This window comes from Nestor notabilis, unplaced genomic scaffold, assembly GCF_000696875.1.
Source record: "Nestor notabilis isolate BGI_N333 unplaced genomic scaffold, ASM69687v1 scaffold10384, whole genome shotgun sequence".
Lineage (NCBI taxonomy): Eukaryota > Metazoa > Chordata > Aves > Psittaciformes > Psittacidae > Nestor > Nestor notabilis.
In genome coordinates this window covers 25,918-53,169 of record NW_009925225.1, presented here as the reverse complement: position 1 = coordinate 53,169, position 27,252 = coordinate 25,918, and the positions used below count along the sequence as shown (strand labels likewise).

The following is a 27,252-nucleotide window of genomic DNA, read 5'->3' as shown; positions in this document are numbered from 1 at the left end:
GTACAAAAATTTACATCTTTGCACAGTTCCTGTGCTTTAGTTGTACTGTATTCATTATATACATATATACTAATTTGTGCTTCTAATTACACAAGTTTAGTACAAACTTATAAAATTAAGTCTATGAGTTAACTATGCAAAAAGGATTTGAGAATAGCAGGAAACTTAATCAAACCATAAGTTAAAAAAAAAAATATCCTAAAATATACCATTTTAGTGAGTCTACTTCAGAGTAGACTATCAATATTACAATTTACTAATGTCAAATGTTTACAGCAAAAAATTATTCTTGCCTGCCTCCAACTCTTTAGGTATTTACTATACACTAGTATGCATATATGAATGCAGTATCATTCTTATCCATAAAGAAATTCTTCATTTACATATGTACTCCATTTTTCTTCAGACTTGCTGTTAGCACTTCAACTTCCTTCCAGTTTCTAAGACAAAATATAATGAAAAAGAAACACAAAAATACAAAGAGAAGCATGTGAACTGAATGACAAATATCAACCTAGCACAGTTATAAGACTGAACTCAGTGTACAGAATTAATCTGACAATCTTATTTCTCTAACTGGAGTCTTCACTCTATACATGAAAATCTTGCAATCAAAACCAATCACATTTCCTTATCTGTCAAATCAATCTAGATATTTGCTTTTAACACTATTTTAAGTTTTAAGGACAGAAGGACTTAAATATCTGTACACAAAAAAAACTCTTCATCAAAGAACACCAAAGCCTGTGAGATAAATTACCTTTGCCATTCCATAAGCCTGCTTAACAGTATTTTATTTCAACAGTATTACTGTGATTCATGTTGGTTTTACAAGCTGTAAGGAAGTATTAATCACTGTTATGAAGCAAATGATGTAATTTCTGCATACAGCTCTCACTCACAGACCTTCAGTGTTTTGAGAGGACTCCCAATACTTGGACATACCTCATCCAGTGTAGATGTCACATTCAGAAGTTCTTGAATATTTCTAGATCTTTAGGAGGTACCGGAGGTGTCTTGTTCCAGTCATCTTCAGGGTAAGCTTCAAAATTGGAAGTATCCCCATCATTGGATACTTTCGGTACGATGGGAGGCTAGTCAGAACAAGCACAACAAAAATGTTAGTAGTTTCCTCAAGTTTTTTCAGTGAGCTCCTCTCCATCATATTAAAGCAGAAATTCTGTAAAAGACTGATAAACATATTTATAGAAGTTCACCTTTATCACTAATAATGAATGGCATGAGAGGGAAGCTTGCAGCAAGAGAGACATGTTCCAATGCTTGGTCTATATTGTGGCTAAAAGAAACTTATAATATAGTTACCTATTTTATTTAGCAATCAAGTTCTACCTGCTTTGCAGACTGAACGCGACTACTGCAAAAGTTTAGTACAACTAAGTTTCCATGCAAGTGCCACTTCTCCACAGCAAAATCTGCCACTCTCCTTCCTCACTCCTCCCCTCTTCTGTAGCCTAGAAGCAAAAAGGCGTGTAATCACATCAGGTTGCTTTCAGCTAAGAAAGAAAGAGTCTTGATAACTGTGTGGGTAACTGCTTTCTAATTGCAGGAAAAAAGCTTCATTTTCATGACTTTCAAATTGATTGATTGCTTTTAAAGTGGTGTAAATGACTGATTTCTGTATGCCTCACACTACCTACTATGCTTTCCTAGTCTAGCAATAAATTCAAGCACATAAAGAAATTGCTGCACTGTAAAAACTCACTTCACAAGGATGGCTGTAAAAGCATCTTAATTCAAATGGAGCTTTTTACAGAAACTTGGAGGTGACAAGAGAAACGTTTGTTTTCTACTTCTTTTCTCAGAGGATCCTTTGGATTTCTAGCACTGCCCACCAGCTTCACAGTACCTGTGTTTTTTTCCTTGTCTTGTATCTAGCATCAAGATTACTCTGCCTCTCCAGCCACAGGCAATGAGTTAAAGCTCCTTTCTGAAGTAGAGGTTAATGTAGGACAATCTCTTCTTTTCTCAAGGCACCTTGATCTCTCTATCCCCTTCTCAGTAACAGAGAGCTTAACTATTGTCATGAGTCCAACAGAAGACTTGTGGCTAAGAAAACCTTAAGGCCAATAACAAAACTGGCTAATAAAAGTCATACCACAGACAGAACTACCGAGTACAGCAAAACATTATTCTGCATCTTCTCAAAAGATGAGTCTGGCTTCTGCTTGCTCTGAGATCTTATCTGATCTTTCGGGCTTCTCAGTTTTAAACAATGCCATCAGCAGGTTTTCAGTGGGAAAGAAAGAGTCCCTGAAAGATGGTACTTTTAAGCTTCAGCCAAAAGCGAAGTCCTGCTTCTACATGTGGCAGTCACAATATACTGTGATGTTTTAGAAGATGCTTAAGAAAATGTGCAGCATCTAAGTCAGCTCCACTGTGGGCAATGCCTGGTACCCCCACCTCCCTGTAAGTATTTGGGCAGTAAACACCACCCTCACCATGCCCACGCGCAACCCACCCCCCAAAAAAAAAAAATAAAAGAGAGAGACAAAGGGAAATCCTATATTTTAGATTAAGAAAAGCATTTTCTCTCTTTTGGCCAATAGTATCATTTATATAATACTAATATTTAAGATCTTATCAGGACCATGAATCAATACTTCATTTATACAGTAGGCCAATTCATGCTTGGAATGGAGCACTGTATCCATTATTTCATATCTTTAGTCTCTTCTTCAATATAAAATACAGTGAGATTGTGAAAACTAATTCTGAAGAATATAGCTGCCTCTAGAAATAACGAAGTAAACTTCTGACTCAACATTCTCACTCTGACGTATAATTAAGCAGCATCTCATCTTTTAAGAACTTAACGTAACCATCACAAAGATTAAGAAACAAGTTTTGAATTCATAATCTAAATGCCACGGTGACTTTTTTTTGTTTTTCTTAAATATGAAAATGCAACACACAGGATGTTTTGATCTGAGACTCTCGATTTGGACCTCTGACATTCAGTGTTTAATATTATGTGTTTGTTATTTATTTGGTAATACAGTAGGTTGTCATAAACTTCAGAGTTTAAATACTTATAAAACATGTTATCATCCAGTTTGTGTTCTTTGCGGATTCATGTAACCAGAATTTACAGTAAATAATTTGAAAAAATGGGATTTCATTAAAAGATCTACATAAAACTAGTAATCAAAAATAAAATAAAATCCACACATTTAAAGAAAATGTGGATTTAAGAAAAAAAGTCACCTACAATTTTGTATTGGGATGTTTTCTACAAGAACGCATCAAGAACTACTTCATCTCTTATCTGTGTTGCATGAACTCAATTTATGACACCTAGCCAGAAATTCATTGTAAGAAACTAAAACAGAGAAAAGGAGAACCAAACATTTAATTCATATTTGATTGACTGTGTATAACAACCTATGCTACTGAAAATCACTAGTAAGAAGATGTATTATAACTTTGAGGAAGGAAGGAAAGAAAGAAAGCAGTTTTAAAACTTTAAAAAGCATTTTACAGTGTTGATAGCTTTTGCAAACATATGCCCTCATATAATACTAGAATTCAGTGCTGTTATAAAGTATGTAAGAATCACATTCATAAATCCTTCTCTCTCACCTTCCCTATTCCTCCTACTTGCATATGCTTTACATTTTACTAAAGCACTTACCTGGATTGAACTTGGCACGAAAATGCAAAGACCAGAGTAAAATACTTGCACAGATACAAGTGCAAGGAAAAAGCCGAACCAAAACAAAAATGAAACCAACAAACTACCAACCCTCTCACACCAAACAATCACGTATAACAAATAACTTGCAAAATTCTAGAATTCTTAAATGTTGTATTAACTAAGCTTCAGCAAAACAATGCAGGGAGTTTTTTTAGACATTTTGTATACAGACAAAAATGCAAGCGGACAATCCAATAATTAATTCTGCAGTGTAAAAGGGAAAAAAAATGCATATACACACATGCCCATAGACACATCTGAACACACAGATGCAACAGGAAACAAAAACCTTAACAGATCACCTTAAATGAACTATGACTTCTGGTCGCAATATCCTATACAGTATTTTGCAGAATATACCTTTAGTCTCCTTTGAGGTACAGCATCCCAATCTATAGACCTGAACCATCGATGTCTCTTCACATCATCTGCTCCATTCTTTAATGAAAAAAATCAAAATAAATATTGAATAAGTTATATATATGCCAAACCATGTATTTCACCATAAGAACTGTGGTATCAAAGTAGACTACTGGCCTGTATAGCCATTTTTTCTTTCCTTAGTAATAATCATTAAAAGATTATACAGGGTAAATTTATATTTCCCTAGCAGGCCCCTAGTTCCAGCAAAAAGATCCAAATTTCTCTCTCTCGCAAAACCATTCACTGCAGTCCTATCCACTTCCATTATCTCCAACATTTTACAGAATGCTTCTAATTCTTACACTAATTAAAAGAAAAATAAATGAGGTTGATGGTGTCTTAAATAAAAATCACATCTGGCAAGCACACAGTTGTATCAAATACTGCAACCATTTAGTGCTGACAACGAGGTTTTCAGTACTGTTACAAAAGTATATATATAAAAACATTTGTTTTCATTTTAGATACATGGTTAAAGGTGTATTTGTCTTGTAATTATTCTCGCTGTGATGACTGTTTTGATTATGCACATAAAGAACAAAAATTTCTTTGTTTTGTTTGTTTGGTGTGTTTGGGTTTCGTTTGGGGGTGTTTTTTTTTGTTTTTACGGGTTTGGGGGGATTTTTTTGAGTGGTTTTTGGTTTTTTTGTACCCTCCCCAGAATGAAGCTTGATTCTAGCACAGGCCCATTTTCAAGGCATTACGCACTGGAGAAAACCGGATGGTTCCCTGTCTCGAGCCTGATCACAGCACAATTTTAATGCACACTCAAAGCTCATACTACATGCAGCTCCATGAAATGAAGCATACCATACCTTTGAGTTTTTTTCACATTTATATGGAGTGGGACTATCCATGCGCACATCCAAAGGGGCAAAAAGGAGAGCGTAATTTATCACCTAGTTCCCTCAAAAGCAGATCTCATTGAATGCTTCACGAGAAAATGCCCAATGGGATTTAACACTTTTTAAACCAACTGTAATTAAGGAAAAGGATCAGACTCAAGACTGACCTACCACGCCCACCTCAAATTCCACTTCTACTTAGAAGTATTTTTGATTCAAATGAAAAATCACAGACTTAAAAAACAAAACAACCCCCTCCCCAAAACCCCAATCAACCAAAACAACAACAAAAAAAGACGACAAAAAACCCCCAGCAAAATACATTTCCCCAAATCTGTGCTTGAATAAACCAAGTTTGCTTTTGTTTTTCTTCAAAATTGTCAAAAGATATAAAAATTTTAACTGGCTGATATCTTTCTAAATTTTTAGCTTATGAAAGTTCGGGTTTAATCCCCCTGTTGATCCCCAAAAAACACTGCAAAGGATTCTGAAGGATAAAAAAACCCATTTATTTCCTAGCTTTTCTTACCAGTTTAAGTTTGTGCCAAAAAAAGCTCTGAAAAGGACCTTTGGTCAGCAGGTTCTAGCATCTATACTTATGCATTTGTGCTTTGTGCAAAAAAGCAAAGCTGTAATCTCCTGTCCCTGCAAACGCAAGTTTTAGCTGTCTCTAAAGAACTAAAATATTACACAGGTTAATTTAGGCATCTGCAACACTCTAACAAAGGTAACAAGTCAATGAATAAAGGATTAATGTGTGGTTTGGCTAGCCTTTTAAAGCACCTGAGTTAGTTTACATGCAATAACTTTTCACTGCACTACCAATCATAGTTACTGCACAGCTGCGAAAACAACTAAGCTTGTAACACAATTGTCATCTTCTGTGCCTTACAAGTAGTACAAGATCAGGACATCTCACAGAATTTACCAGATTGCTTTGCGTTCCACCTTGACATATCACAGACACAGTTGTATTTCTGGGGTAGGCTGGAATGCTACCTGAGATGCAAGCATATTTTGGACTAGTAAACTATTGCATTCAGAAGTCTACTCAGAATAGGATTCTTCTTGGTGCAAGACTATTTGACTGTGCTTAATCAGCCCCACCAAACTACCAGGACAATGACCAAACATCATGGTACAACAATGCTTATATATCTTAAAATAATTTTTAAGCTTCAAATTTGATTAGTGCTTCTTCTGGGATTAAACAGCTCCAAAGAATCAAATAAGCTGCCACCCTGTGCTACAGGACTTAGCACGAAGTATTCAAATTAATCAGTAAACAGGCAGGGTTTCTTTTCTTGTCTTTTTGTCCTTTTTTTTTTTTAGTGTGTGGGTGGGAGTGAGGAGGGAGGGAAATGATCGTAAAGGATACACAGTTAAACTCGCCATTTAGGATCACACAACCAAAGTAATGTATGGGAAAATATATCTCAATTTCATGATTATAAAAAGCCATAGAAGAGCTGTTCTAAATCTTTCCAACAGAACTCTTTCAGCCTTGTGCTATGTTCTGTGTTAGACCTAACATTTTATACTGACCTTCATATTTCCTAATCGTCTTGTCCTGTCAACTACAAGCAGCTTCTTAATAAGGTCTCTGCAATAAAGAAAACATGTTCTCTGTTAAACAAAGGCAATTGATATTTGACTGTCATACAAATGTTACAGAATATGAGCATACTTCCCTTTGACTAGCTAATACGGTGTATAATTTACCCATATGAATGGGTAAATTTTTAGACATTTAAGAATCAAGAATAAAAAAGGATAACCTGTTCTAAAAGGATCTTGCAGAATTTTTGCAAGTTCCTTTTAAACTCATTCAAGAAACAAAAGAGAAATAACACTCGCTCTCTCCACTCTCCCCCCTCAAATAGCACCATATCTTACTTTCTATTTTTGTGGTTTGCGAGGCATTCCAAATCTCAAAATTTATCTCAAGTCTATCTGGCAGAACACAACTCTTTATATATATATAAAATTCTGTGGCTGCTAAATATTCAGAGAAACCATGGAAGAGCCAGTCATCTGTTTAAAACTAGTAACATCTCTAAGCTTTAACTTAATTGAAAATAAAAAGGCTCCCCTGAAATTCTAGTTTATTGAACAGTTCTACATAAAGCTAAAACAACTTTTTAAAAGATGAATGTAAGTTTAGAGACATAAAGGATTTCAATTCAATTTTAGTAGCAAAGAACTTTAAATATTAAGCACCAAAAAATGCCAACATTAATCAGAGTGAGTATCACACAGCTAGTTGAAAGAAAAATCTTGCTTCACATTTCTATAAGCAGTTACTTTTTATCTGAGGTTACTTTGCTACTCACTTTTAGAATAACAGCATTCTGGCCTCATTGCATAAAGTACCAATGACAGAAAAGAACAAAAGTTTAGTCATCTTTCTTCTTTCTAGAGCCTCAAATACACCTGAGAGATGCAATGCTGCAAGAAATGCTGATGATCTACAAAGCACAGCTAATTGCAATTTTTAATTTGCAGAAGGTTTAAAAAAAACCCATCAGCTTTACTTGCAAAAAAGAATGTAAACATATTAATGACACACCTTCATCTCTCTAACTGTAACGCCTAACACAGAAAAAAACCCCAGTATTCTGTCACCTAACCTTGAAATCACAAAAGTGTATGCACGAAGAATGTATGAACTGAGAATGAATGTGCTAGACTGTTTGAAAAGCTGTTGTATTTGGCAGGAATATAGTTCTAAAACTCAAATGGAAAAATACCCATTTGGCAGATCTAAGGAGAATAAAAAACTTTAGGTAGAAAGCAATTTTTAAAACTCTCATGATCATTCCAGCCAATCAATATTTGGATTAGATTAAATCATGTGACTGACTCCTTTTACAGTCACCTTCACAGAAATACCTCTTTTCAGTCTTTGCAGAGAAGACTATTCCTTATGGAGAAGGGTACAAGAATGGCTATAAGCAGACTTTAAAACAGATGCAGGAATAAAAAGAAATCCAGAAACTCAGAACTAGATTCACAGGCTATATGGCCAAAGGTAAATCATGGAGTTTCCTGTTCCTACATAACCAGAAAACATACAATGGATCACTCACTCTTGGCTCCCTTCAAAATTTTATCTTAGAAAACAACAATTAAGGGATGACCTTGCTCATTGATACTGTATTGTCACTAAATACAAAGACATTTGCCGCATTCAAAAGAACAAATATCCATTAAATTAAAACAATAACAGATAGTTTAGTGATTCTTTATTATATAGTTTCTAAAGAATAATTTAGAAATAATCATGTTAAAAGTCTATCCAATAGATATGTTGCTGTATGTATTTGGGGCCTGAAATTCTACATTAAGGTCTTTCTAGACCAATTACCATTAAACTGCTGTAGCACTCATGTTTGATTTGGTATTTTCTAAAACTGTCTTCGCAAAGAGAAGCTTACAAAAAGCAAAAAAAAAAAAATATTATAACAAAAAAAGCTTATAAACTCATGAGCAGCCAAAGAAGTAGGTGGAGCATAATTAATACTTATGTTTTATCAGAAATGAAGTAACACAAAACTGCTGATAATTTTTTAATTTCTATTAATTTATTATCATCATTATGGCAAAAGCTGCTTTTCAGAAGAGACCTGAACTAATGGTCAAATGTGTCAAGGACTTCATGTATATAGGACAAAGGCCTTAGAGAAAACACCTGATCATATTGCAAGGCAGCTAAAAAAAGGGGACACAGTAGGAAAAAGTGTGATGTTAGCTCAGTCCAGAAGGAACAGCACTTACACAAGACACATAGCAGCATGCAGCAGGAGGAAAAGCAAAAGGTTGAAAGTGTGGGAAGGGGATGGGGACAGTCAGCTAGAAAAACATCAAGTTTATGTAAGTACATCTAGGTAGAAAAGTTTTCTCAGAGTCCAAAAAGGAATATACTTTTGCTGTGCAAGATCAGAGGTAAAGTACAATTACTATAAACACTGTACAGTACTAATACTTCAGACATAGCCTGGATGGGACAGGACCAAAGATAGTCTTCATCCATGCTGAGATACCAACTGGTAGGAAGAACAGAGAGAAAGCAAACAGCAAACAAACAAGATAAGAAGTAGACTGTGTTCTTAGGACAAAATAACGTTGGCATTTGCTTTAAGCTAGCGGTGCAGAGATGTCAAGACTATCCAGTTCTGCATACTGTGATTTAAAAAGAAGGGTTGACGTAACAAGAGATATACATAATGCTAACAACTCACTGCAGAAAGCAGGTGAAACAATGCAAATTAATGAGATCACCCAAAACCAAAGTATGAAAGGAGGAAAGCCAAAGCTAGAATCCCATGAGACTCCTTAAAGGCAGGAGTATAGTGGGAATGAGCTGCCAAGAACACACTGAAAGAAAAACTGAGTAAGAAAAGCTGGGAAAGAGGTTTGTCAACAACTATGTTGATTAATGTATCCCACAATTCACTGGCAGTCATGTCTAGACTGAAGAGCAAAACCTACATATGCATGTTTACTACCATAATTAGGACACTTCACAGCACCAGGTGTCCTCTGCATAGTAGAAATCAGTGTTGGTCTGTGAATGCTGAGCACAAACAGAAGCTAACAGCTTCTCTACTTTTAAATGCTTTCTCCATGTTAGACAGGTTTCTAATGATAATAACGTAATCTGAACTGTTCATCTTCTGGTCACACTTTTATACTTTACTGCAAACAGTATTACGTGATACAATGTTTTCTTCCCAAGACAGACTGGGTTACAAAGATCAGACAATGAGACTACACTAAATTGGAAACAGTCTCAAGATTGTAAGGGGAAAACTCTGTTAAGAACAGACACAAATATGAAACACTAATCGGCACATGGTGATGTAGACATGCTTGATTTGATGAACTTCATGATTCAGTGGAGGCTTAAAAAATCCTCTCCAAGTGATTATTTTTGCACAAGAATTCATAAAAGGTCAGGGTAAGTTGGACAGATCTCATTAGATTTGCTGTACAACATTTTATCTATTATTTACCTTGTCATGACAGTAAGTAAGTGCCATCTCTAAGGTCACTTCATCAAAACACCTTCAATGATTAATCTGGGAATGTAAGAATAATTTCCTGTTTTCACTCACTCAATCATCTCTGCTTCTGAGGAGAAACTCATGTTTAAAATTGCACTTCCACTGTTCTAATGTTTACTAAAAATTATTTCAATTCTTGATTTTTTTAAATAGGGGAAAAAAGCATTTCATCTGCAAAAGACCCATAACAATTGCAAAATACTGTAAATAAAATGCACATATGCATATTTAATACTGCACACTGAACTGGGGCCCTGCAATCAGAAGTGGAAGTCGATTTTACACTAGAAATTCTGAAGTATCAAGAGTTTATTCAAGTAGTTATGTTGAGAGTGATTTAACTGGTGCATATGCATACAAAGGAACCGTTTAGTGTTTGCTTTCTGCTCTCCTAATTTTTACTCATATTAAATGATCTATTTCCCAATATTTCTCCTTTTTTCTTTCTGCCAGGCACTAACCTGGAACCAATACACTCTGCAAAAGGTGGAACAGCATTTAATATTCTAAAATATGCACAAAAGTAAGAAGCGCAGATAACTATCTTAGAACCATATCTCCAGCTTGAAACCTACCAAAGACACAGTTTTACTTGGACCGCAAGAGTAAATGTAACCTAAAATATTTTGGTGTTTTACAAAATCTTCTACAAAGATCCTTTAGAAACAGTACTAAGGAGATGCTTAGAATACAAGAGTGTTGGGAGTCATGGACTTACTTTACATATAAATCCAAATGCCTCGGGAAATCTATTTTGCCAGCAAGAATCTTCTGATATATACCAAATGGATTGTCATCAAAAAATGGAGGAAACCTATTTTAATACAGCAAATTTTTAGAGGTTAGAAAAAGAATGTCTAAAAACCTTATAAACAGTATTATGTTATAGTAATTCTCCTCAGAAATCACTGATTACATAGTTCTTTTTGTAGGGTATCACTAATCAAATACTAACCTGAAGAATAACTTAAATCTGCCATTGCAAAACAGAAAAAAAAATTTTGTATGCAACATATTGAATACAGAATTAAAATTGCAGTATCACAAGAGAGATTTTTGTTACATTAATACAGTAATTAATCAACTATGAAATATATTTCAGTGTTAAAGTAAAACATTTCGCCTTTATCTATAAAACCCAAGGGTATACTTTCCAAAACAACATTGCCATTTTTGATCTTGTCCTGTAACTGCAGACACACCCTTATTCACTAGTTTCTAAAGCATCCTCATATGAATATATTGTCCAGTTCAGTTCGTAATTGTACTTCTTGAATTCAAGTATACGTCGTGTTAGAGAAGCTTTGAAAGAGACAGATTGCTTAGAACCTGAAATGCTCTCAAAGTGCAGCTGTCTTTCTGTGCAGGACAGATAAAGTACTTATTTCATAATCTTCCCAAGATGATTAAGATGCATCTAAAATTCAAAACTTACTATTGTCTAGAGTGTTTATAAACTTACGAGCAAAGAGTACTTGTTTTACAGCTACAACAAGAATCAAGAGTATTTTCTGTTGTTCTTCATTTACTAATATAACACATACTCCAATTACTGCAAGAGGCTCAGAGTGTATCATTACAGCTGGTATAAGCAGCTTAGCCCAAGTGCCAACAGTTTTTCAGAGTGGCAATCACCTTTTTTAGAAGTTACCACGGGAAACCTGTTAGGGGAATGAAATAACCCATTCACTAATCTCAGTCCCACTTTGACTTCCATAACATGACCAAACCATCCCTTTTACTATGCTTCTGTCTCAAAACCCCTATAGAAAAAAGGTGTTTTGAGTATCAACCATACACATTAATAACTTCCAACCACTATTACAATCCAATGTTTAAAATATTTTCATATCTCCATCAGTATAGTTAAGAAAAGCTGCCTGTGTGCATGTCTATTTTGCATACTATGTTCTGTACACTACTGAGATGTAAAAATCAAGTATTATGTATAAGTTTTTACATATTTACCTGTGGTTAAATTGCTCTTTGCTGTGCCACTTTGAAAAACTGAAATTACTATGCCTAGAATTCTTGTAAGAAATTTAAATTACATTTGGCTCTATATTAATTTAATGGCAGAACTGCTTAAAGTGCATTTGAACTGTATGCAAAATGAGAACAGCTTTGAAAGATTACTTAGTTTTCTTATGGACAAAACGACTTTGACACTACATCTATGTTTAACACAGCACAGATTTTAGACAAAACAAGACAAGTATTGTGCTGGAAGCTACCTAATAAACCAACAAAAAACCCCTTGAGTTTCAGATTATCTTCACACCGTAACACAAATAGAAACAGCTGCCTTTTTGCCACCAACAGAAAAGCAGAAAAAAAAAAAAAAATCTCTGCATATGGGACAACAGCTGCAAACCATTCCTTTTGCTAACTAATGCATAACAGTGGGACTGACATTGGTCTCCAAGGTAACAGATAGTTTTAGCACTGAAGATGGGAAGTTGTAAAACCTCAAGGGAAAACACACAGGTCAGAAAATACAAAACTGTAGACAGGAACTATTAGCTACCTAAAACGATAGACCAGCACATGGTATATGATGAAAATGAAAAACACAAAGCCTCATCAAATGAGAAAATTCAGTTAGCTACGCATTTGATGACAGTACAATTATGACCTAACATATCTAATGTTAAATAACAAGTACATTTCCTCTATGATAGATTGTAACAGAACACATTTACTCAAAAAGATCATTCAATTCTTTCTATTGACAGTTTGTTTAACTTGTTTAGATTAACTCTATGAACTCAGTATTACTCATCTGCTCTGTAAAGATTTCTTCTCACCCCTGGTTCTCTCTGTTCTTCACTCTTCCTTTATTTTACTATCTTAAACCTAAACAGACCTTGCCTTAAATCTAGGGTGTGCAGATTTAGAATTCCATGGGCCTCTAGAGATAAGACACTGCAGAACAGGAAAGTGTGGTTTTTGTTTGTTTGTCTTTAGAGAGACCATTTCCTTACACACACATCTACCAATTATTTTCAATTGCTTTTGGGGTTCAGAGAGAGTAACTTCAGGAAATAGCTACCAAATGTCTTCAGTAATTTACTTGCAGATAACAACTTAGTCTTGAAGTCAGGTTTTGTTCACCTCCAACTAATTTTCAAAACTTCTTTGCATTTCAAGGGATTAAGTTACCAAGGACTGGTTTTGCATTAGAAGTCCTGACAGTAAGTATCAAGCCACATCTTGAGTTGGTGAGGAAGAGTCATAAAACTCTGCAACAACAGCAGAAAGCTGGTAAAATACTAAAAGCATATGCCCGATGTGACAGCCTGCCCTCCTAAAGAAACCATGCATAAACCATAATCCCCCTCCTCAACCTCCTGAACTCCAGAATCTTGAAACTCCTAAGAAGTGGTATCAATGTCCACCCCCTACCTAAAAAAAAAAAAAAAAAAAAAAAAGAAAAAAAAAGAGAAAAGAAAAAAAGGCACACAACAAACACACACACACAAAAAAAGGCAGAAATACCCCCCAAAAAACAAACAAAAAGAAAAATAACCCAAAAAAACCCCACACCAAACCAAAAAGCCCGAACAAACTTGGATGGAGTCCCTGTCCCAGCTTTGGATAAGGACTCCACCTGAGCACTAGAAAGTAAATAGAAGCATCCAATCATTATAAAGAACATGTCTGCACTAATACTGTAGCAAAAAACATTACTAAATTGCTTGCAGCACACAGCTGCTCTGCCAATCAGTCCATATAAGAATTCAGCTGCCTTTTAGAAATGCATAATTTATTTCTATTTATTAAGAGTCTCTATAGCCAAAGTGTTTATGTTAAGCTGGGGGGAATGCAGATCTTATCCCTTGAGCCAGACAGTGTCAGGACACAAAAGATTCTACACAGAAATGATTGCAGCTGCTCCCTTTTTTAATGAAGAATATATACTGGTCATATTTCAGTAGAATATATATAGCAGCCATACTTCAGCACCCTGCAGTCTTGAGGTCTCACTGACTCCAGAGATGAAATGACTTGACTAACACCTGTAGTCAGTATGTTAACTTTGGAAGCCATGTTTCTATTACTGCTTTAGTAGGGAGAATCCCATCAACAGCTCTGTAAAGTGCAGAAAGGAAAAATGCCCAATACCCACTTACACTAACACTACACAGACAAAACAGACAGTGGTCCCACTGAAACCTGTGGCAGGAAGGTAAATCACTCAGACTACAGCTGGGAGACTGCAGCACCTGCAGTCACGTTACAGCACCAGACACTTTTACCTACAGTCTTCATGCTGTCTGAGATTAAGATTAGTGGCAACAAGGTTGCTGCCAATCTCTTGTTCCTTTCATCCCTCTGAGAAGGAGCCCCTTGACCAGCTTGGGCCACTCACCCTTAGACAGACTGGTGGCAGAAACGTGAAGCCTGGCTTCTGCACAGATCAGCCTACATAAATAATGACTTTTTGTTAGACAAGGGAGCCAAGCCTGCCTGGGTCAGTAGGGAACTATCAGTACATTTTTATGCCTTTTCTGCCTAGAAATTGTCTTGATATTCAAAGTCAATGCATATGCAAGCCTTCGGGATATTACGAAAACAAACAGTGGGCAGCAATGCTGTCTTGGGATAAAGAAAGAAAGAATAAATCCATGCAAAGACATTTTTATTCCAACCACTCTATAGGGCTGCAGATCCAGAATGAAAAGCCACAGAGGCAAACGGACACACGCTGAGGGAGCAAGAAAGTACAGGGGCCTGGTACCAAAAAGACATTCTAACAACTACGAAACCAAAACTGATGTTACTGATATTGATGATACTGATACCGTGTTACTTTCAAAGACGTAAAAAACTTGCTTTCACCTGCATTTATTCTACTGCATCGACCATGGCAAAACAGATTTATTTCAAAATTCCTACGCTTTTTAAGTACCTTCAAATGATATAACCAAGACAAAAAAGAAAAACATGCAGATGCCTTGTTCAGCACACAAGCAAAATTTCATGTTCTCTCTACCTAAACCGGTTATTTAAATAGTATCGAAAATAGTATTTCTTTTTTGAAATCAGAGCAACTTGACAGTTAATTTTATCTACCTAATACTTAAAGTCAAAAGCAGTGAATTATATTAATGTCACAAAGTCTCTCTGCAGTTTGAATTTGTACCTTTCAGAAACACTGCTTATCAAGCGAATTCCAAAATATCTAAAGTAGAGTTTGAGCAAACTGACTTCCAAATAGATATTTTAAGCTTTTCCCTGTTCCTTTTTTTTTTTTTTTTTTTGATTTAAACAAAACCAGTGCTCACATTTGGGAAGACTAAAGCTCTCACTGAAAATATGATTTCACTATGCTAGAAACTAATTACAGAAGCTTCTAAGAAAACTGGTAGTCCTCTTCTTCACCCTTTAAATATAAAGGATTTTATACATAAAAATCTAAACTTCAACAAAACCTGGATTTCCAAAACAGATAAGGAAAAGAGTGGCTGTTAAAAAAAATGTTACATTAAAAAACAAAACAAACATACCAACAAACAAAAAAAAAAAAGCAAAACTAACCATCATACCAAATCCAAAAAAAACCCTAAAAAAACCCCCAGAACAATAGTGATATATGTTCTTTTGTACACCTTCCCAATTCCTTTCTTCAGAGGCTGAGATGAAACTCTTCATTCAAGAATAAATTTAGCCTGAATTTGCTATTCTGAATATCATAAAAAGAACTAGTGAAGAATCCTGTATTATTTTATTACATAATATTGCTGTGATATAGTAATCATTATCACTTACCCTGACAGCATCTCAAATACAAGAATTCCTAGGGCCCACCAATCCACAGCTCTTCCATGGCCTTTGCTTTGTATAACTTCTGGTGCAAGGTACTCTGGAGTGCCACAGAGTGTCCATGTCCTTGGAAGAAAAGAAGATGAAAAAAAAAAATTAAACAAACAAACACAGACTGAAGTGAAACTGAAACAACAGTAATACAAAAAAACACAAACATATACATAGGAATAACCCAACATATGCCTATGTATTTAACGTATATAGATACAGAAGAAAAAACTAAGACCTTTACAAAATCTAAAAAGGATTGCTTTGATGAGGATCTTCAATTCTCCTGTAACAGAGATACATGGAAATTAAGAAAATTCCTGGCTGCAGGAAGTATCTATGTACTGTTTGTTTTCTGACTGTTGGTATGCTACTTTATCCATTAGGCTATTACATTGCTTTGAAATTACTAACAGTGGTTGTCACCCTGTGAACTGCAGACCCTGGGAGTTCATGAAGTACTTCTGACAGGCCCACCAGAAGGCAAGCTTATTCGCATTTTCCAGAAAAAAGAAAACTTTTCTGTTTAGAAAAAAATAAAGGCAAGAGGAGGAGACAAAAAAAAGTAGCAGTTTAAATCAGTAAATGGCTGAAGACGCAAGCAGGATTCCTTTCACAATCTAAGCAACCTTTTCCAAATGGTACTGGAATGTTACCTGTTACCACTTTAGAAAGAAAATATTTTATATATTCAGTTGTTGTAAATATTTACAAGGTGTAGCTAAGCAAGTGTGAGATATGTGATACTATCTTTGATATATTTTACAGTCATTTTTTTAGACATAGCCTTCTTAATATAAGCTCAGGATATGAAACTGTTCTATTGCTATCTGAAATGTGTATTTCAAGTTCTATAAATTCATGAAATAAATTGAAACTAAGCAGTTAATGTTTACAAAGACCAAATTACATTTTGAAACAAAGAATATTCTGAAACCAATTCTTTCAGAAATGTGAACTCTTCTTTGCAAAAAATACCCGTGAAGAATTTGCCTGGCATCACTACCTTATGTTTAAATATGCACTAGAGAAAAAAAATGTGCTTTCATTCTGAATAAATTACACTTCCCTAGGTAGGCAGTCAGAAGATGAAACTTTGAAAAAGTACAGTTCAAGAGAGGATGAAACAACAGCACAGAACAAGAAAGAAAAAAGCACACTGCATTTTAAGAAGAGTTCTAGTAAGACTGGACAAAGAATATAGTCTCAAAATTAACTGTCACTGCACATGATTTGTAACTTGCAGCAAAAAAACCTTTAATTGTTTTATCTGTGAGTGTAGGAAAAATCTTCTCCAATCAAACTGGTAACATGGCCCTAGAAAAATGCATTAAGATGAATAGCAATCACTTTTAGAAGTAATACATATTCCTTTCAAGTTCTAATTTTTCCTCCCACTGTTCTGCTAAACTTAACAAGTCTGTTTCCTAACCCTAAATGGATATTCAAGATGCACCTTACGGAATCTCAGATTGTCAACATTTTTTTTTTTTTATTGCTTTCTGTCTGTTTGGTTTTTCACACCTTAGCCTTGATTCATAAAAATTCTTAACATCAAGAAATAAGAGCTGCACAGTCAGTCAAGACTTTAAATGAAGATTTATGATGCACAGAGCTGAATTTCTTTAAGCTTGGTTGTAACATGGCAAAAGCTAAATTACTCCAGGTAAACTGTCAGAATGCGTTGGATAACACTATGCATGGTTCTTGAAACTACATTCATTAGTGTAAAGAATATATATTCAGTTTTCATCATAAAAAGGTGGCATATTTTTTATTGCTAGAAAATAGAAACTCTTTTTCCATTTCAAGCATACTTAAGAAAACTCTTAAGTATAGCACTGCTTTACACACTACTGCCATCTAGTAGTTGTCCAGATAAGGACTAGGTAATTAGGAAAAAGAAGCATTGCTTTGTTATGTCTTAAAACAAAATACCCCCCCATCCCCAAATTTAAAAAGCTGTATTACAGTCCACTGTCTTAATTTTTATTGATACTGATTTAGCCAGCTCTGCAAATAAAGCAGCTGGCAGCTTTACTGTATTTGGGAAGAAAGGGTGTACAAATAAAGCGGACAGAGCACGTACACATGTTTTAACGGACAAGCTAGGATATTAATGGATGGTTTACAGGGCAATGCCCCACAATGGTCATCCTTTCCTCCCAAAATTGCCAAAACTATGAAACCCCAAATTCAGCAAAGATGCAGCCTTTGGTGGTTTTCATCCCTTATCAAGGCCATTTACATACAGAAAAACTCAATCAGTCTAATATTTGACCATGACTTCCAGGACCTGCATAATTTGCTGGTGACAATATATCTACAATGATTCTTGATTACGATGCAGGTTAATAACAAGATCTTTTCTTTCAAGCAGAAGGAAAACACAAGTTAAGAAAATGCCGACATAACTTGAAGACCCCAGCTGCACTAGGAAATAGTATTTACTACTACCAGTAGGTCATCTATTTCTCTTAATTTCAGTCAATAAATTTATGTTTACTAACTACACATAAACTTGGAGGAAACTCAAATTCTTTGTCAAGCTGTGTATTTGTGCTGTAAGATCATGACTTCCTCTTCTGTTAGTCATGAAACAAATTAATAATTTGGAAAATGCATCAAGTAAGATCATTTCATCTTTTTACAGAATTAAGTTTGTTGGGTTTTGTGGTAGGATTTTTTTTCTGGTTTGTTTTCATTTAGGTTTTTGGTTTTGTTTGGATTTTTGGTTTTTGTTTCTTTGTTGGTTCATTTGTTTTTTTTTTTATCATTACTATTTCATGACTGTTGCGTATTCATCAGAAATTCCAAATAATCTTTTTGAAGATAAATTATAAAGCAGAAAAATATAAATAAACCATGGCATTCAAGCTACTACAAAAAGAAGTCTACTGCTTTGGGTTTTCAAGATAAAAGCTGAAATGCAGGTAAGCAACAGTTGATAAGGTTGAACATTTAATTTTAAAACATGAAAATAAAGCAAAGAATCTACTCTGGTCACAAAGATAAGCTATAAAATAATATTTGCAGGACTTATTAACAGTATTATTTGAAGAAGTTAAGTCTGGATAGTTAATGTATTTTAGCATTCTACACCATTCAGTTTCCACCTCTGCAGTCCCTGACAGGCTTCTTGCATACATGTTGGAGATTAACAACAACATACTTTTTGGCTTTCTTGTCTGGAAGTTTCTCCATAATTATACTCAGTGGAGATTGCTTTGTTTCCAGCCTGCAAACAGTGACAAACAATACACTTTGGATACAAGACTTGCTGTGTCTTGTTTTGTTTTTTGTTTTGTTTTCTTCAATCCACTCTGCAGAACAGTCATGAGGCACATCCATCTTCAGTAACAGCACAAAAGTATCCTCAACATCTTTAAGGTTAATCACTTCTCAAGTTTCTAGGAAGACTTTCACAGTTTAACAACCGAGGTCTTTATATGAATTTAAACTGAACAAACTCAAATTAACAGTGAAAAACACTCCTCAAAAAAGAAACAAAAATAATTGAAGGCCTAACTTTACCTAAAACTTTCATAACATTCTCAGTGAAATCTATGCATAAAACCCATAAAATTCTATGAACTTTCGTTTTATACGTCTCTGAAAGAATGCAGGAATTAAAACAAACAAACAAAAAGCCCCAAACAAACAAAACCAAATTTAAAAAAGCCACAAGTAAGAAAGATCAGAAACATGTTTAATGGATACACCACATAACCATCATGGATAAATTTATGCACTTTCCAGAACAAGAAGGCTTTAAAAATGTATTGGCTATAAAGTTCAAAGCAAATTCTTTCTACATCCTTCAGGTAACAATCACTTACAAACATCCTCCTCCCCATCTTTTTTTCTTGACTGCCCTTCTTTTAAAGTGGCGACAGATCTGTTTTATGTGAATGTAATTACAAGAAACTAAAAGGTTGTAACATCTTCAGTTAAGCAACATCAAGATGGAAAAGAGAAGAAATAAACAGCAGCTGAAGCAAAGACACTGTTTTGGAGGAAAAAAAGAGTACACTATGACTGAAAAGGGAGGAACAAGGATAAACAGAAGGACGTATCAACAAGAAACAAAAGGAGACAAGAAAACCTCCTGTTTTTCCTCTTTTGCTAGGGAAAAAATTAGATTCTAGCCCTTCGGAAAATGTACTAAACAGATAAACGTGTGGGCTGATTCACACAGTTGGAACACAAGCTATGAGCCAGCCACTCTCTCTGAAGAGTCACTTAAGTGTAGATAAATATGATGAACACCCTTTCACACACTGTAATGGGAAGAAAGAAAAATCTCTATTAAGCAACTACAGAATCATTCATGGGAAGTATTCTGTACCAAGACTGTAGTTGTATTGAAGGTCTTCTGCAGACCATGTTTTATTTTCAATATCATGTTGTCTTCCCTACTCTAGGAATACTTCTGTTGGTCCTAAGTGGCAGGCTTCCTCCTAGCTGTTTGAAAAACATACAAACTTTGTGTTTGATTTTCATATTACACTATATATATACATACAGATACACACATATTCACATACATGCATATAAGGTTCACATGTACAGACACTTGCCACGCATAAAGATGACAAAACATCTCTTCATACTTTTGATCAAATAGTCTATGAAAAAAAATAAGCTACCAGAGTGCATAAGTGGGTAAATTGCTGACAACTGTGTATCTTTACAGGTGAATAAAAAGTGTTACGAAAATGACTATAGCTAGGGTGGAGAATACTATGTAGTTATAAAAAAAAAAATAAAAAAATAAAAAACCCACACCACCACAGACCAAAAACCAAGAAAACCCAAACCCCAACAGAAAAAAATCCCCCACAAACCAGACTTGCATAGGTAACTGCTTGTGCTCTAACTGATAAAGTCCTTGCTCCTTTCAACTTTATGTTCTCTATTTGCATTACTTGTTGTACAGTTACAGGTAAATTAGCTACAAATGCAAGACTATTTGAGTGTTCCATGATTCAATTCAAACCAAGCTGCTCAACTTCACTGCTCAACCTCCAAGAAATGTAAGACACACAAACAACCCTCCCAATTAAAAAAAGTAGGGATAACTTTTTTTTTTGATGTCCTAAAATGTATTTGAACAAATTTACTTTAATAGATTCATCTCCTGGATTGAAAAATATACTCTGAACTGAACTATCACCTTATTTAATGAAGGGTTACTTCTGCTGTGCCTTAAACCCACAGAAATCCAAATTAGGAATAACCACTAAGTGGCAGTATCTACATGTATAAAGGAAGCGGTAAGAATTTGTATGAAAATACCTTATAAGCAGATCATCCTACTTTCTTACATGGAAGTAGCCTTACCTCTTCCTGCAAAAAGTACTTTTCATTTAAAAAAAAAAAATAGTAAAAAAAGAAAAAAAAGAAAAGAACCTCATATTTTTAGACCTATCTGCTTGACCAGTGGAAACTGAATTCAATCAAACATGTTGATATTAAAACATTATGGTTTTAAAACAGACTTTGAGAACTTAAAGGTGCATAGAACCAGTGTACCTATTAGTTGCCTACCATTCTCCTGTGCCATGGCAACCCAGCACTGTAAGAATGTAACCCATAAGGAAGCAACTTTTATGACCTCCATAACATGATTTGATCCCTCACATTCACCTTCATTTCAAACTGATCTTGCAGAATTTCATACGGACACTGAGCTGTTGCAAAAGCAGCATTAAAACAGGTAAACAGATAGAGAAGAGGATGAGCACCTATGTAATGCCTAACTCGCTTACTTAGGCTGCCTCAGCTAGAACAATCAGATATGGCCTCCTTCAGGGGATGGCCCAAGGGCATAATACCAAAACTTGTCACACCACTTTTCTAATATGACAGGCCAGTTTGTCCTCCCACTCCCCCCCTCCCTTTTTTTTTTTAATCCCAGTGACAGTTCTTGCTTCCTTTTAAGAACATGTATTATATTCTTGGAAGAGTAATTCAAATGGAGAGAACAAAGAAATCATTGGAGAAAAAAAAGTCCTTTGGGCTACCAAAAAAGTTTGCATACAGTAGTGATATGGACATAAGGCTGACAGCATGACAGAAGTTACAGCGAAATAAATCACTTCTGCTAAGTTGGCCTTACTGCTTCTGTCTAGATTTTGCAGTTTCGTTTTAGCAACAGGCTAGTAAAAAGACAATATCCAGTTTTCAAATGTTATTCCCACTTTTAGGAAAAAAACTCTCTGAAAGCAGAAAGCAGAAGAAAACACAAATTACAAAACACCAATTCAATGTGTATGGAAGATTAATATCCCATTTCATATACTGATGTACAGATCTCAGTATTTTCTAGTATTACTTCACTGAAGTCCTCTTTCACAAGGCGACAATTGAAAACTTAAATATACAAAACTACTGATATATTTTTCTACAGTATCTTATCTGTGATCTTCCTCCTAGTTATACCTAGGGTGTAATACTGGTTTCCTTGTAGCCATTTCAGGATGATAATTTCCTTCGTATTAAGGTATTTGAGATGTGTGAACCGCATGGACTATTAGGTGAAATGCTCTGAAATCAAGCTTTTTTCTTCTGTTTAATGTGCAAAACGTAATTATCGTAACAAAAACCTACTTACCTATCCACCAATTTTTTAGCAAATCCAAAATCAGTAAGCTTGATATGTCCTTCTTTGTCTAGTAATATATTTTCAGGTTTTAAGTCTCTGTAAACTATTTCTTTGGAGTGCAGGTATTCTATTGCACAAATAATTTCCGCAGAATAAAACAGTCCTGTGCTGTTGTTGAAACGCCCCATGTTGCGCAGGTAACTAAAAAGTTCTCCTCCTGGCACATATTCCATTAACATATATAGAAAACGTTCATCGTGGTTGGTCCAAAATCTGTAATAAAAACATTATTTTATTGAATAAACAAATTATCTCTCCAATTTGCTTTAGAAATATATTTCTGTAAAATTATCTCTGCCTCAACTATGTACGTAATCAATTTATGCTTCCTATACCACAAATATTAAAATCCCAAGAATCTACGTAACAGACATTCAAGTAGCTGACTTAACCTGAAAAATAAAGCAGATAGTTCAGGATGCACAGCACAGGCCAAGAAAAAAAAAATCTAACTGATAGACTTCGTTGCATTGTACAGAACAAGTCTGCTAAGCACCTAGTAACTGACTTGGTACACTGCCAGTCTGCTAGGAACAGACAATTCTTACACACCTTACCTTTTATTTAATTACATATTGCCAAAGAGATGGTGCGTAAGCAGAGCTTTTGTAAAGATGTTTATGACAGTATGTTCAAAAACAGGACACCAGAGAGTTCTCCTTCCCCTCTCCTATCCCCTTCTCCCTGGAAATACACAACCCCAACTAAACTATCAAATTGCAATGCCTGGTCTTCTGCAGTATCTTTAAAAAAAGCAGTAGAAAAGCAAAAATTATCACAAAACAAGATTCCTTTCTATACTTCAGAATTAACCTAATAATAAGTATCTTCGGTTACTCAGACTATTGCCTTTAATTTAAGAACTATTATTGTGGTACTCATTCCTACAGTGCATTAAAGAGCAGCTAAGGAAGACGGAAAATTATTCCATGTGGCTTTCAAATGCTTCATTACAGAATACAGGAATCTTCTTTCCTACATTCCCTGAAACTAAGCTGTTTTACTTTCTACCCACAATGAACAACTCATACAACCCACACCCAAATATAACTCAACACTTAAGAAGAAAATAAGTATCCAGTAACACCTTGGAAGAATATTCTACCATTTTAAAACAAATAGGTATCCCTATTACTATGTTAACAGATAAAGAACAGTGTATTCCTATCTAGTTTATTGATATAAGACTAGAAGTTATTTTAGCTTCTAGTAACCATTTCTGCAGCATCATAAGAATGGAAAGATCAAGTATCTTTTTGTTTGGATTTTTTTTTTCCTTCATTAGCTGGTTCCTAATCAAGGTACAGAGTCTCAAGAAAAATAAGCAGAGCAAACTGAACTCCAAAACCCATGAGTGACTTTTGTTCAGTAAGATTTTCCTTCTTGATAGCAGCACTAAAGCAACCAAGAAAATGAGACAACCAGACATCAGCAACAGCTCCTCCATTCCTTCAAACTGTTGAAGAATGCAGAACACTGCTTTTATGACACCACTTCCCTATCATAGTCATCAACATCATCAACTGGCTATTGATGATGTTCATAGTATCTTTATTGACTACGCAAAAACCCCACTCTTGAAATATATTCTAAGTACTAATACAAAGTTGCACTTACAAGAAACAAAGAAAGAGGAACCAGAATGGGCAAAACAAAGCAAACCACATATTAAAACAAACCAAACCAAACACAACATGCCACCAACCAACTAAAAGAAGCCCAAACCAAACCAAAAAACCCAAAAAACAAAACCACCATGTACAGGGGAGAGAAAGGCGAAAATCTGGCAAAGAATAGAGAGGGAAAAAGTGGACAACCAAGACCTTTAAAGGCAATAGTTTTACTGCAATTAATTTCCTGAAGAACTGACGTTTACACATTTGTCTATCTGCAGAAAAATTAATGCATTATTTGGCATACATAAAAAATAGCAAAACCAAATAACAGCATAATAAAAATTCAGTATTTGCAATATGGATTGCTTTAAGTGGTATCTGAATACAAAACCCAAAAATATCACAGAAGCTGTGATTAGAATAACAGTGCTATGTAACATTACGGTTCAGCTTCTCTACATGAACTTTAGATGCCACCGTAAACTCTTACAGACAAATAATCTATTTTAGTTTACAGGACTGTAAGACATAGTTGATTTTATTAATTCTTGTTCTCTTGGGGAAAAAAAAAAATCAAAGAGATTAAAATTACAGCACAATATGATCTGCTGCACCCATAGAGGTATGATACATCACTCAAATGTGTCAGCAAAATTGTGTTTGGGAGTCTCCAGTGATCAGTTACTGCAGAAGCACAAAGCAAGCATTTCCAAAAACCAGTTTAAAAAAAATAAATAAATAACTTCGGTATCTTACAAAACCCAGGACCTCCTTATATGCACAAAAAGCATTTCTCAAAAGTAACAAGAAAAGGAAAAAAAAAATCTTTTATATGAGTCTTTACATGTAGGAAGTTATAGGGAAGATGAACACCAGAAATAAATTATGTGCAGTATTACTTTAAAATTCTCTATCATAAAGTGCTAAAAAAATACAGTATTATGATGCACTGACACATACTCATTGTTTTGCAACCAGAGAAAGATACCATCCATGTTTAAGATGGTGATGCTAATTGAAAATGGAAAAACGAGACTTCGGAGATAACACAGTTAAAAGGCATCGAAGCAGAACTATATAGGAATTTTTTCCCCTTTATGTTAATCAATTATAGTGAAACAATTCATGGAAAAATCCCATCTATTAGGGCGGGGAGGAGGTGACTCAAAAAAACTGTTAGCCACACAAAAAGCCACAGAAAGTTTTATTTGTCATACAGTCAGTGATAATTGGCCATGAATGCCTGTTTAACCTAAAGCATGTAAATATTAACATGACTTGTATTTTAACTAAATTGTTACAGCTAGGTTGCTTTAAGTCTCCTCTGCCAAGGGACAAAAGCATTACATAGACAATTACATGAGCATAGGTGAGGCAGAATTGCATTGAACACATCAACAGAAAATGCCAAGAGCTAGAAGACATGAAGAATGCTTGCCTTTGCTCACAAGCGAGCTCCTATTCAGATTGTGTTCTTTGGTTATTTTTAAAACCTGACATTGTGGAAATAAGGCATGAATGAAATCCAAGAAAACATATCAGTTTGGAGTTTTGGTCACTTCCGTATGGACATGAACCCTCAACATCCATGTCTCTATTCTCACTTGTTTCTCTGTTTCCACACTTGCTGCACTGTTCCAGATGCACAGATGTACTGGGTTGAGGGTTTTGCTTGTTTGTTGGTTTGGCTTTTTTTTGTTTTGTTAGGGTTTTTTTTTTCTTCTTTTAAAGAATTTATGTATGACATATGTATCATACATGATATACGTAGATATACATATAAAACCCTGTTCCCCCTGTTCCATCCATCTCTTAACCAGTCTAACCAGATGTACTTGGCCCCTCCATCTTACCTTCCTGCATGCATATGAAATTCCACATACCCTACAACTCATCTTACTGATACTGTGCCACACAGGACACTGGCTGGAAACTAACATGATGCCGGAAAAAGCAATAGCACACCAATAAAGAAGCCTCCTTCTGCAGGTCTCTTTCCATCTTTCAGATGACTACCATGCTTTTTTGCCTCTTCCTTTTTCTTCTCATAGTTTCTTAGCCCTGGGAAGAAGTTGCACTCCCTGCAGCTAGAGATTAACTAAGGCTAATTTTGTTTAATTTCATGTAAAGCTGATTAAAGCAGGCAAACGCAGAACAAATTTTAGTCAATGGCTCTGTATCCATGCATGAGAAAATATAAATGGAAATTAACTGTGCAATTACCCAGAGGTTTATCAATCCCATTAATAGATACGGACTCATATTGTTGTTGTGGTGCTGCGAACAGTAAAAGTCTGTTGCCTTCTGTCCTTAATAAAAAAATCATTGGGATCATCTCAATCACCATAATTCCACTAAAAGAAGTGTTCTTCATGAAAAGCATTTAAATCATGTTTCTCAACAGATTCTACCACTTAACCTCAAATATGGGAATCATAAAGCCCAAAACGTGATGCAGTCACTTAAACTCTAAAAACAAAGTTCGCAAAATTAAAGTTTGTACAAGTTTTCAAAAAAGCAGATACTTACATCTAACTATAACTTTATCTAGGACATATATATGTAGAAATACTTCTTTTCTCACCATTCTAACATCAAGAATCATTCTAGAAGTCATTTTGATGAGCTAATCCTAACATTTCTTCATTAGTATTTTCCCCTTAAGAAAATCTCTTCTGCAGTATGAAAACAAGACAGAATAAAGCTTATAATAAATCATTGCTTAAATGTTTAAATTATGCCTCCGAATTTTAAATTCTTGATTCTTCTGTAATAGATATTTTAGTCTGAAGTCTACTTAAGTCTAGATTACATAATAGAAATTAAATGGTTGGTGGTGTTTAAGTACATAAGAACTTGCAATGAAGCTCTAGAACACTTTATATGCACTTTCTACTAAGTCAGATGAATTTAAAAAAAAATAAAACAACTTACAATCTGATCAAAAAAGGGTGATTGACTTCTTTCAAGACTGACTTTTCATTGTGCACATGTTGCTCTTGCTTCAGTCGAATGACATCAGGAATGCTCATTACTTTCAGTGCAAAGTAACGTTTGGCCATTTTTTCCTTCACTAGATGAACACGCCCAAAGGTACCTGTGC

At 35.0% G+C, this 27,252-nt stretch overlaps 1 protein-coding gene across 1 annotated transcript; it reads right to left on the bottom strand.

Moving 5' to 3' along the window:
* Nucleotides 1–27,252, bottom strand: PRKX (protein kinase, X-linked; the record flags this gene model as incomplete). The annotated part of the gene is made up of 8 exons (XM_010012955.1): nucleotides 1–440; nucleotides 946–1,094; nucleotides 4,076–4,153; nucleotides 6,529–6,586; nucleotides 10,768–10,863; nucleotides 15,822–15,941; nucleotides 22,483–22,746; nucleotides 27,084–27,252. Coding segments are annotated over 7 exons (911 nt in total), but the record flags the coding sequence as incomplete, so codon positions are not given.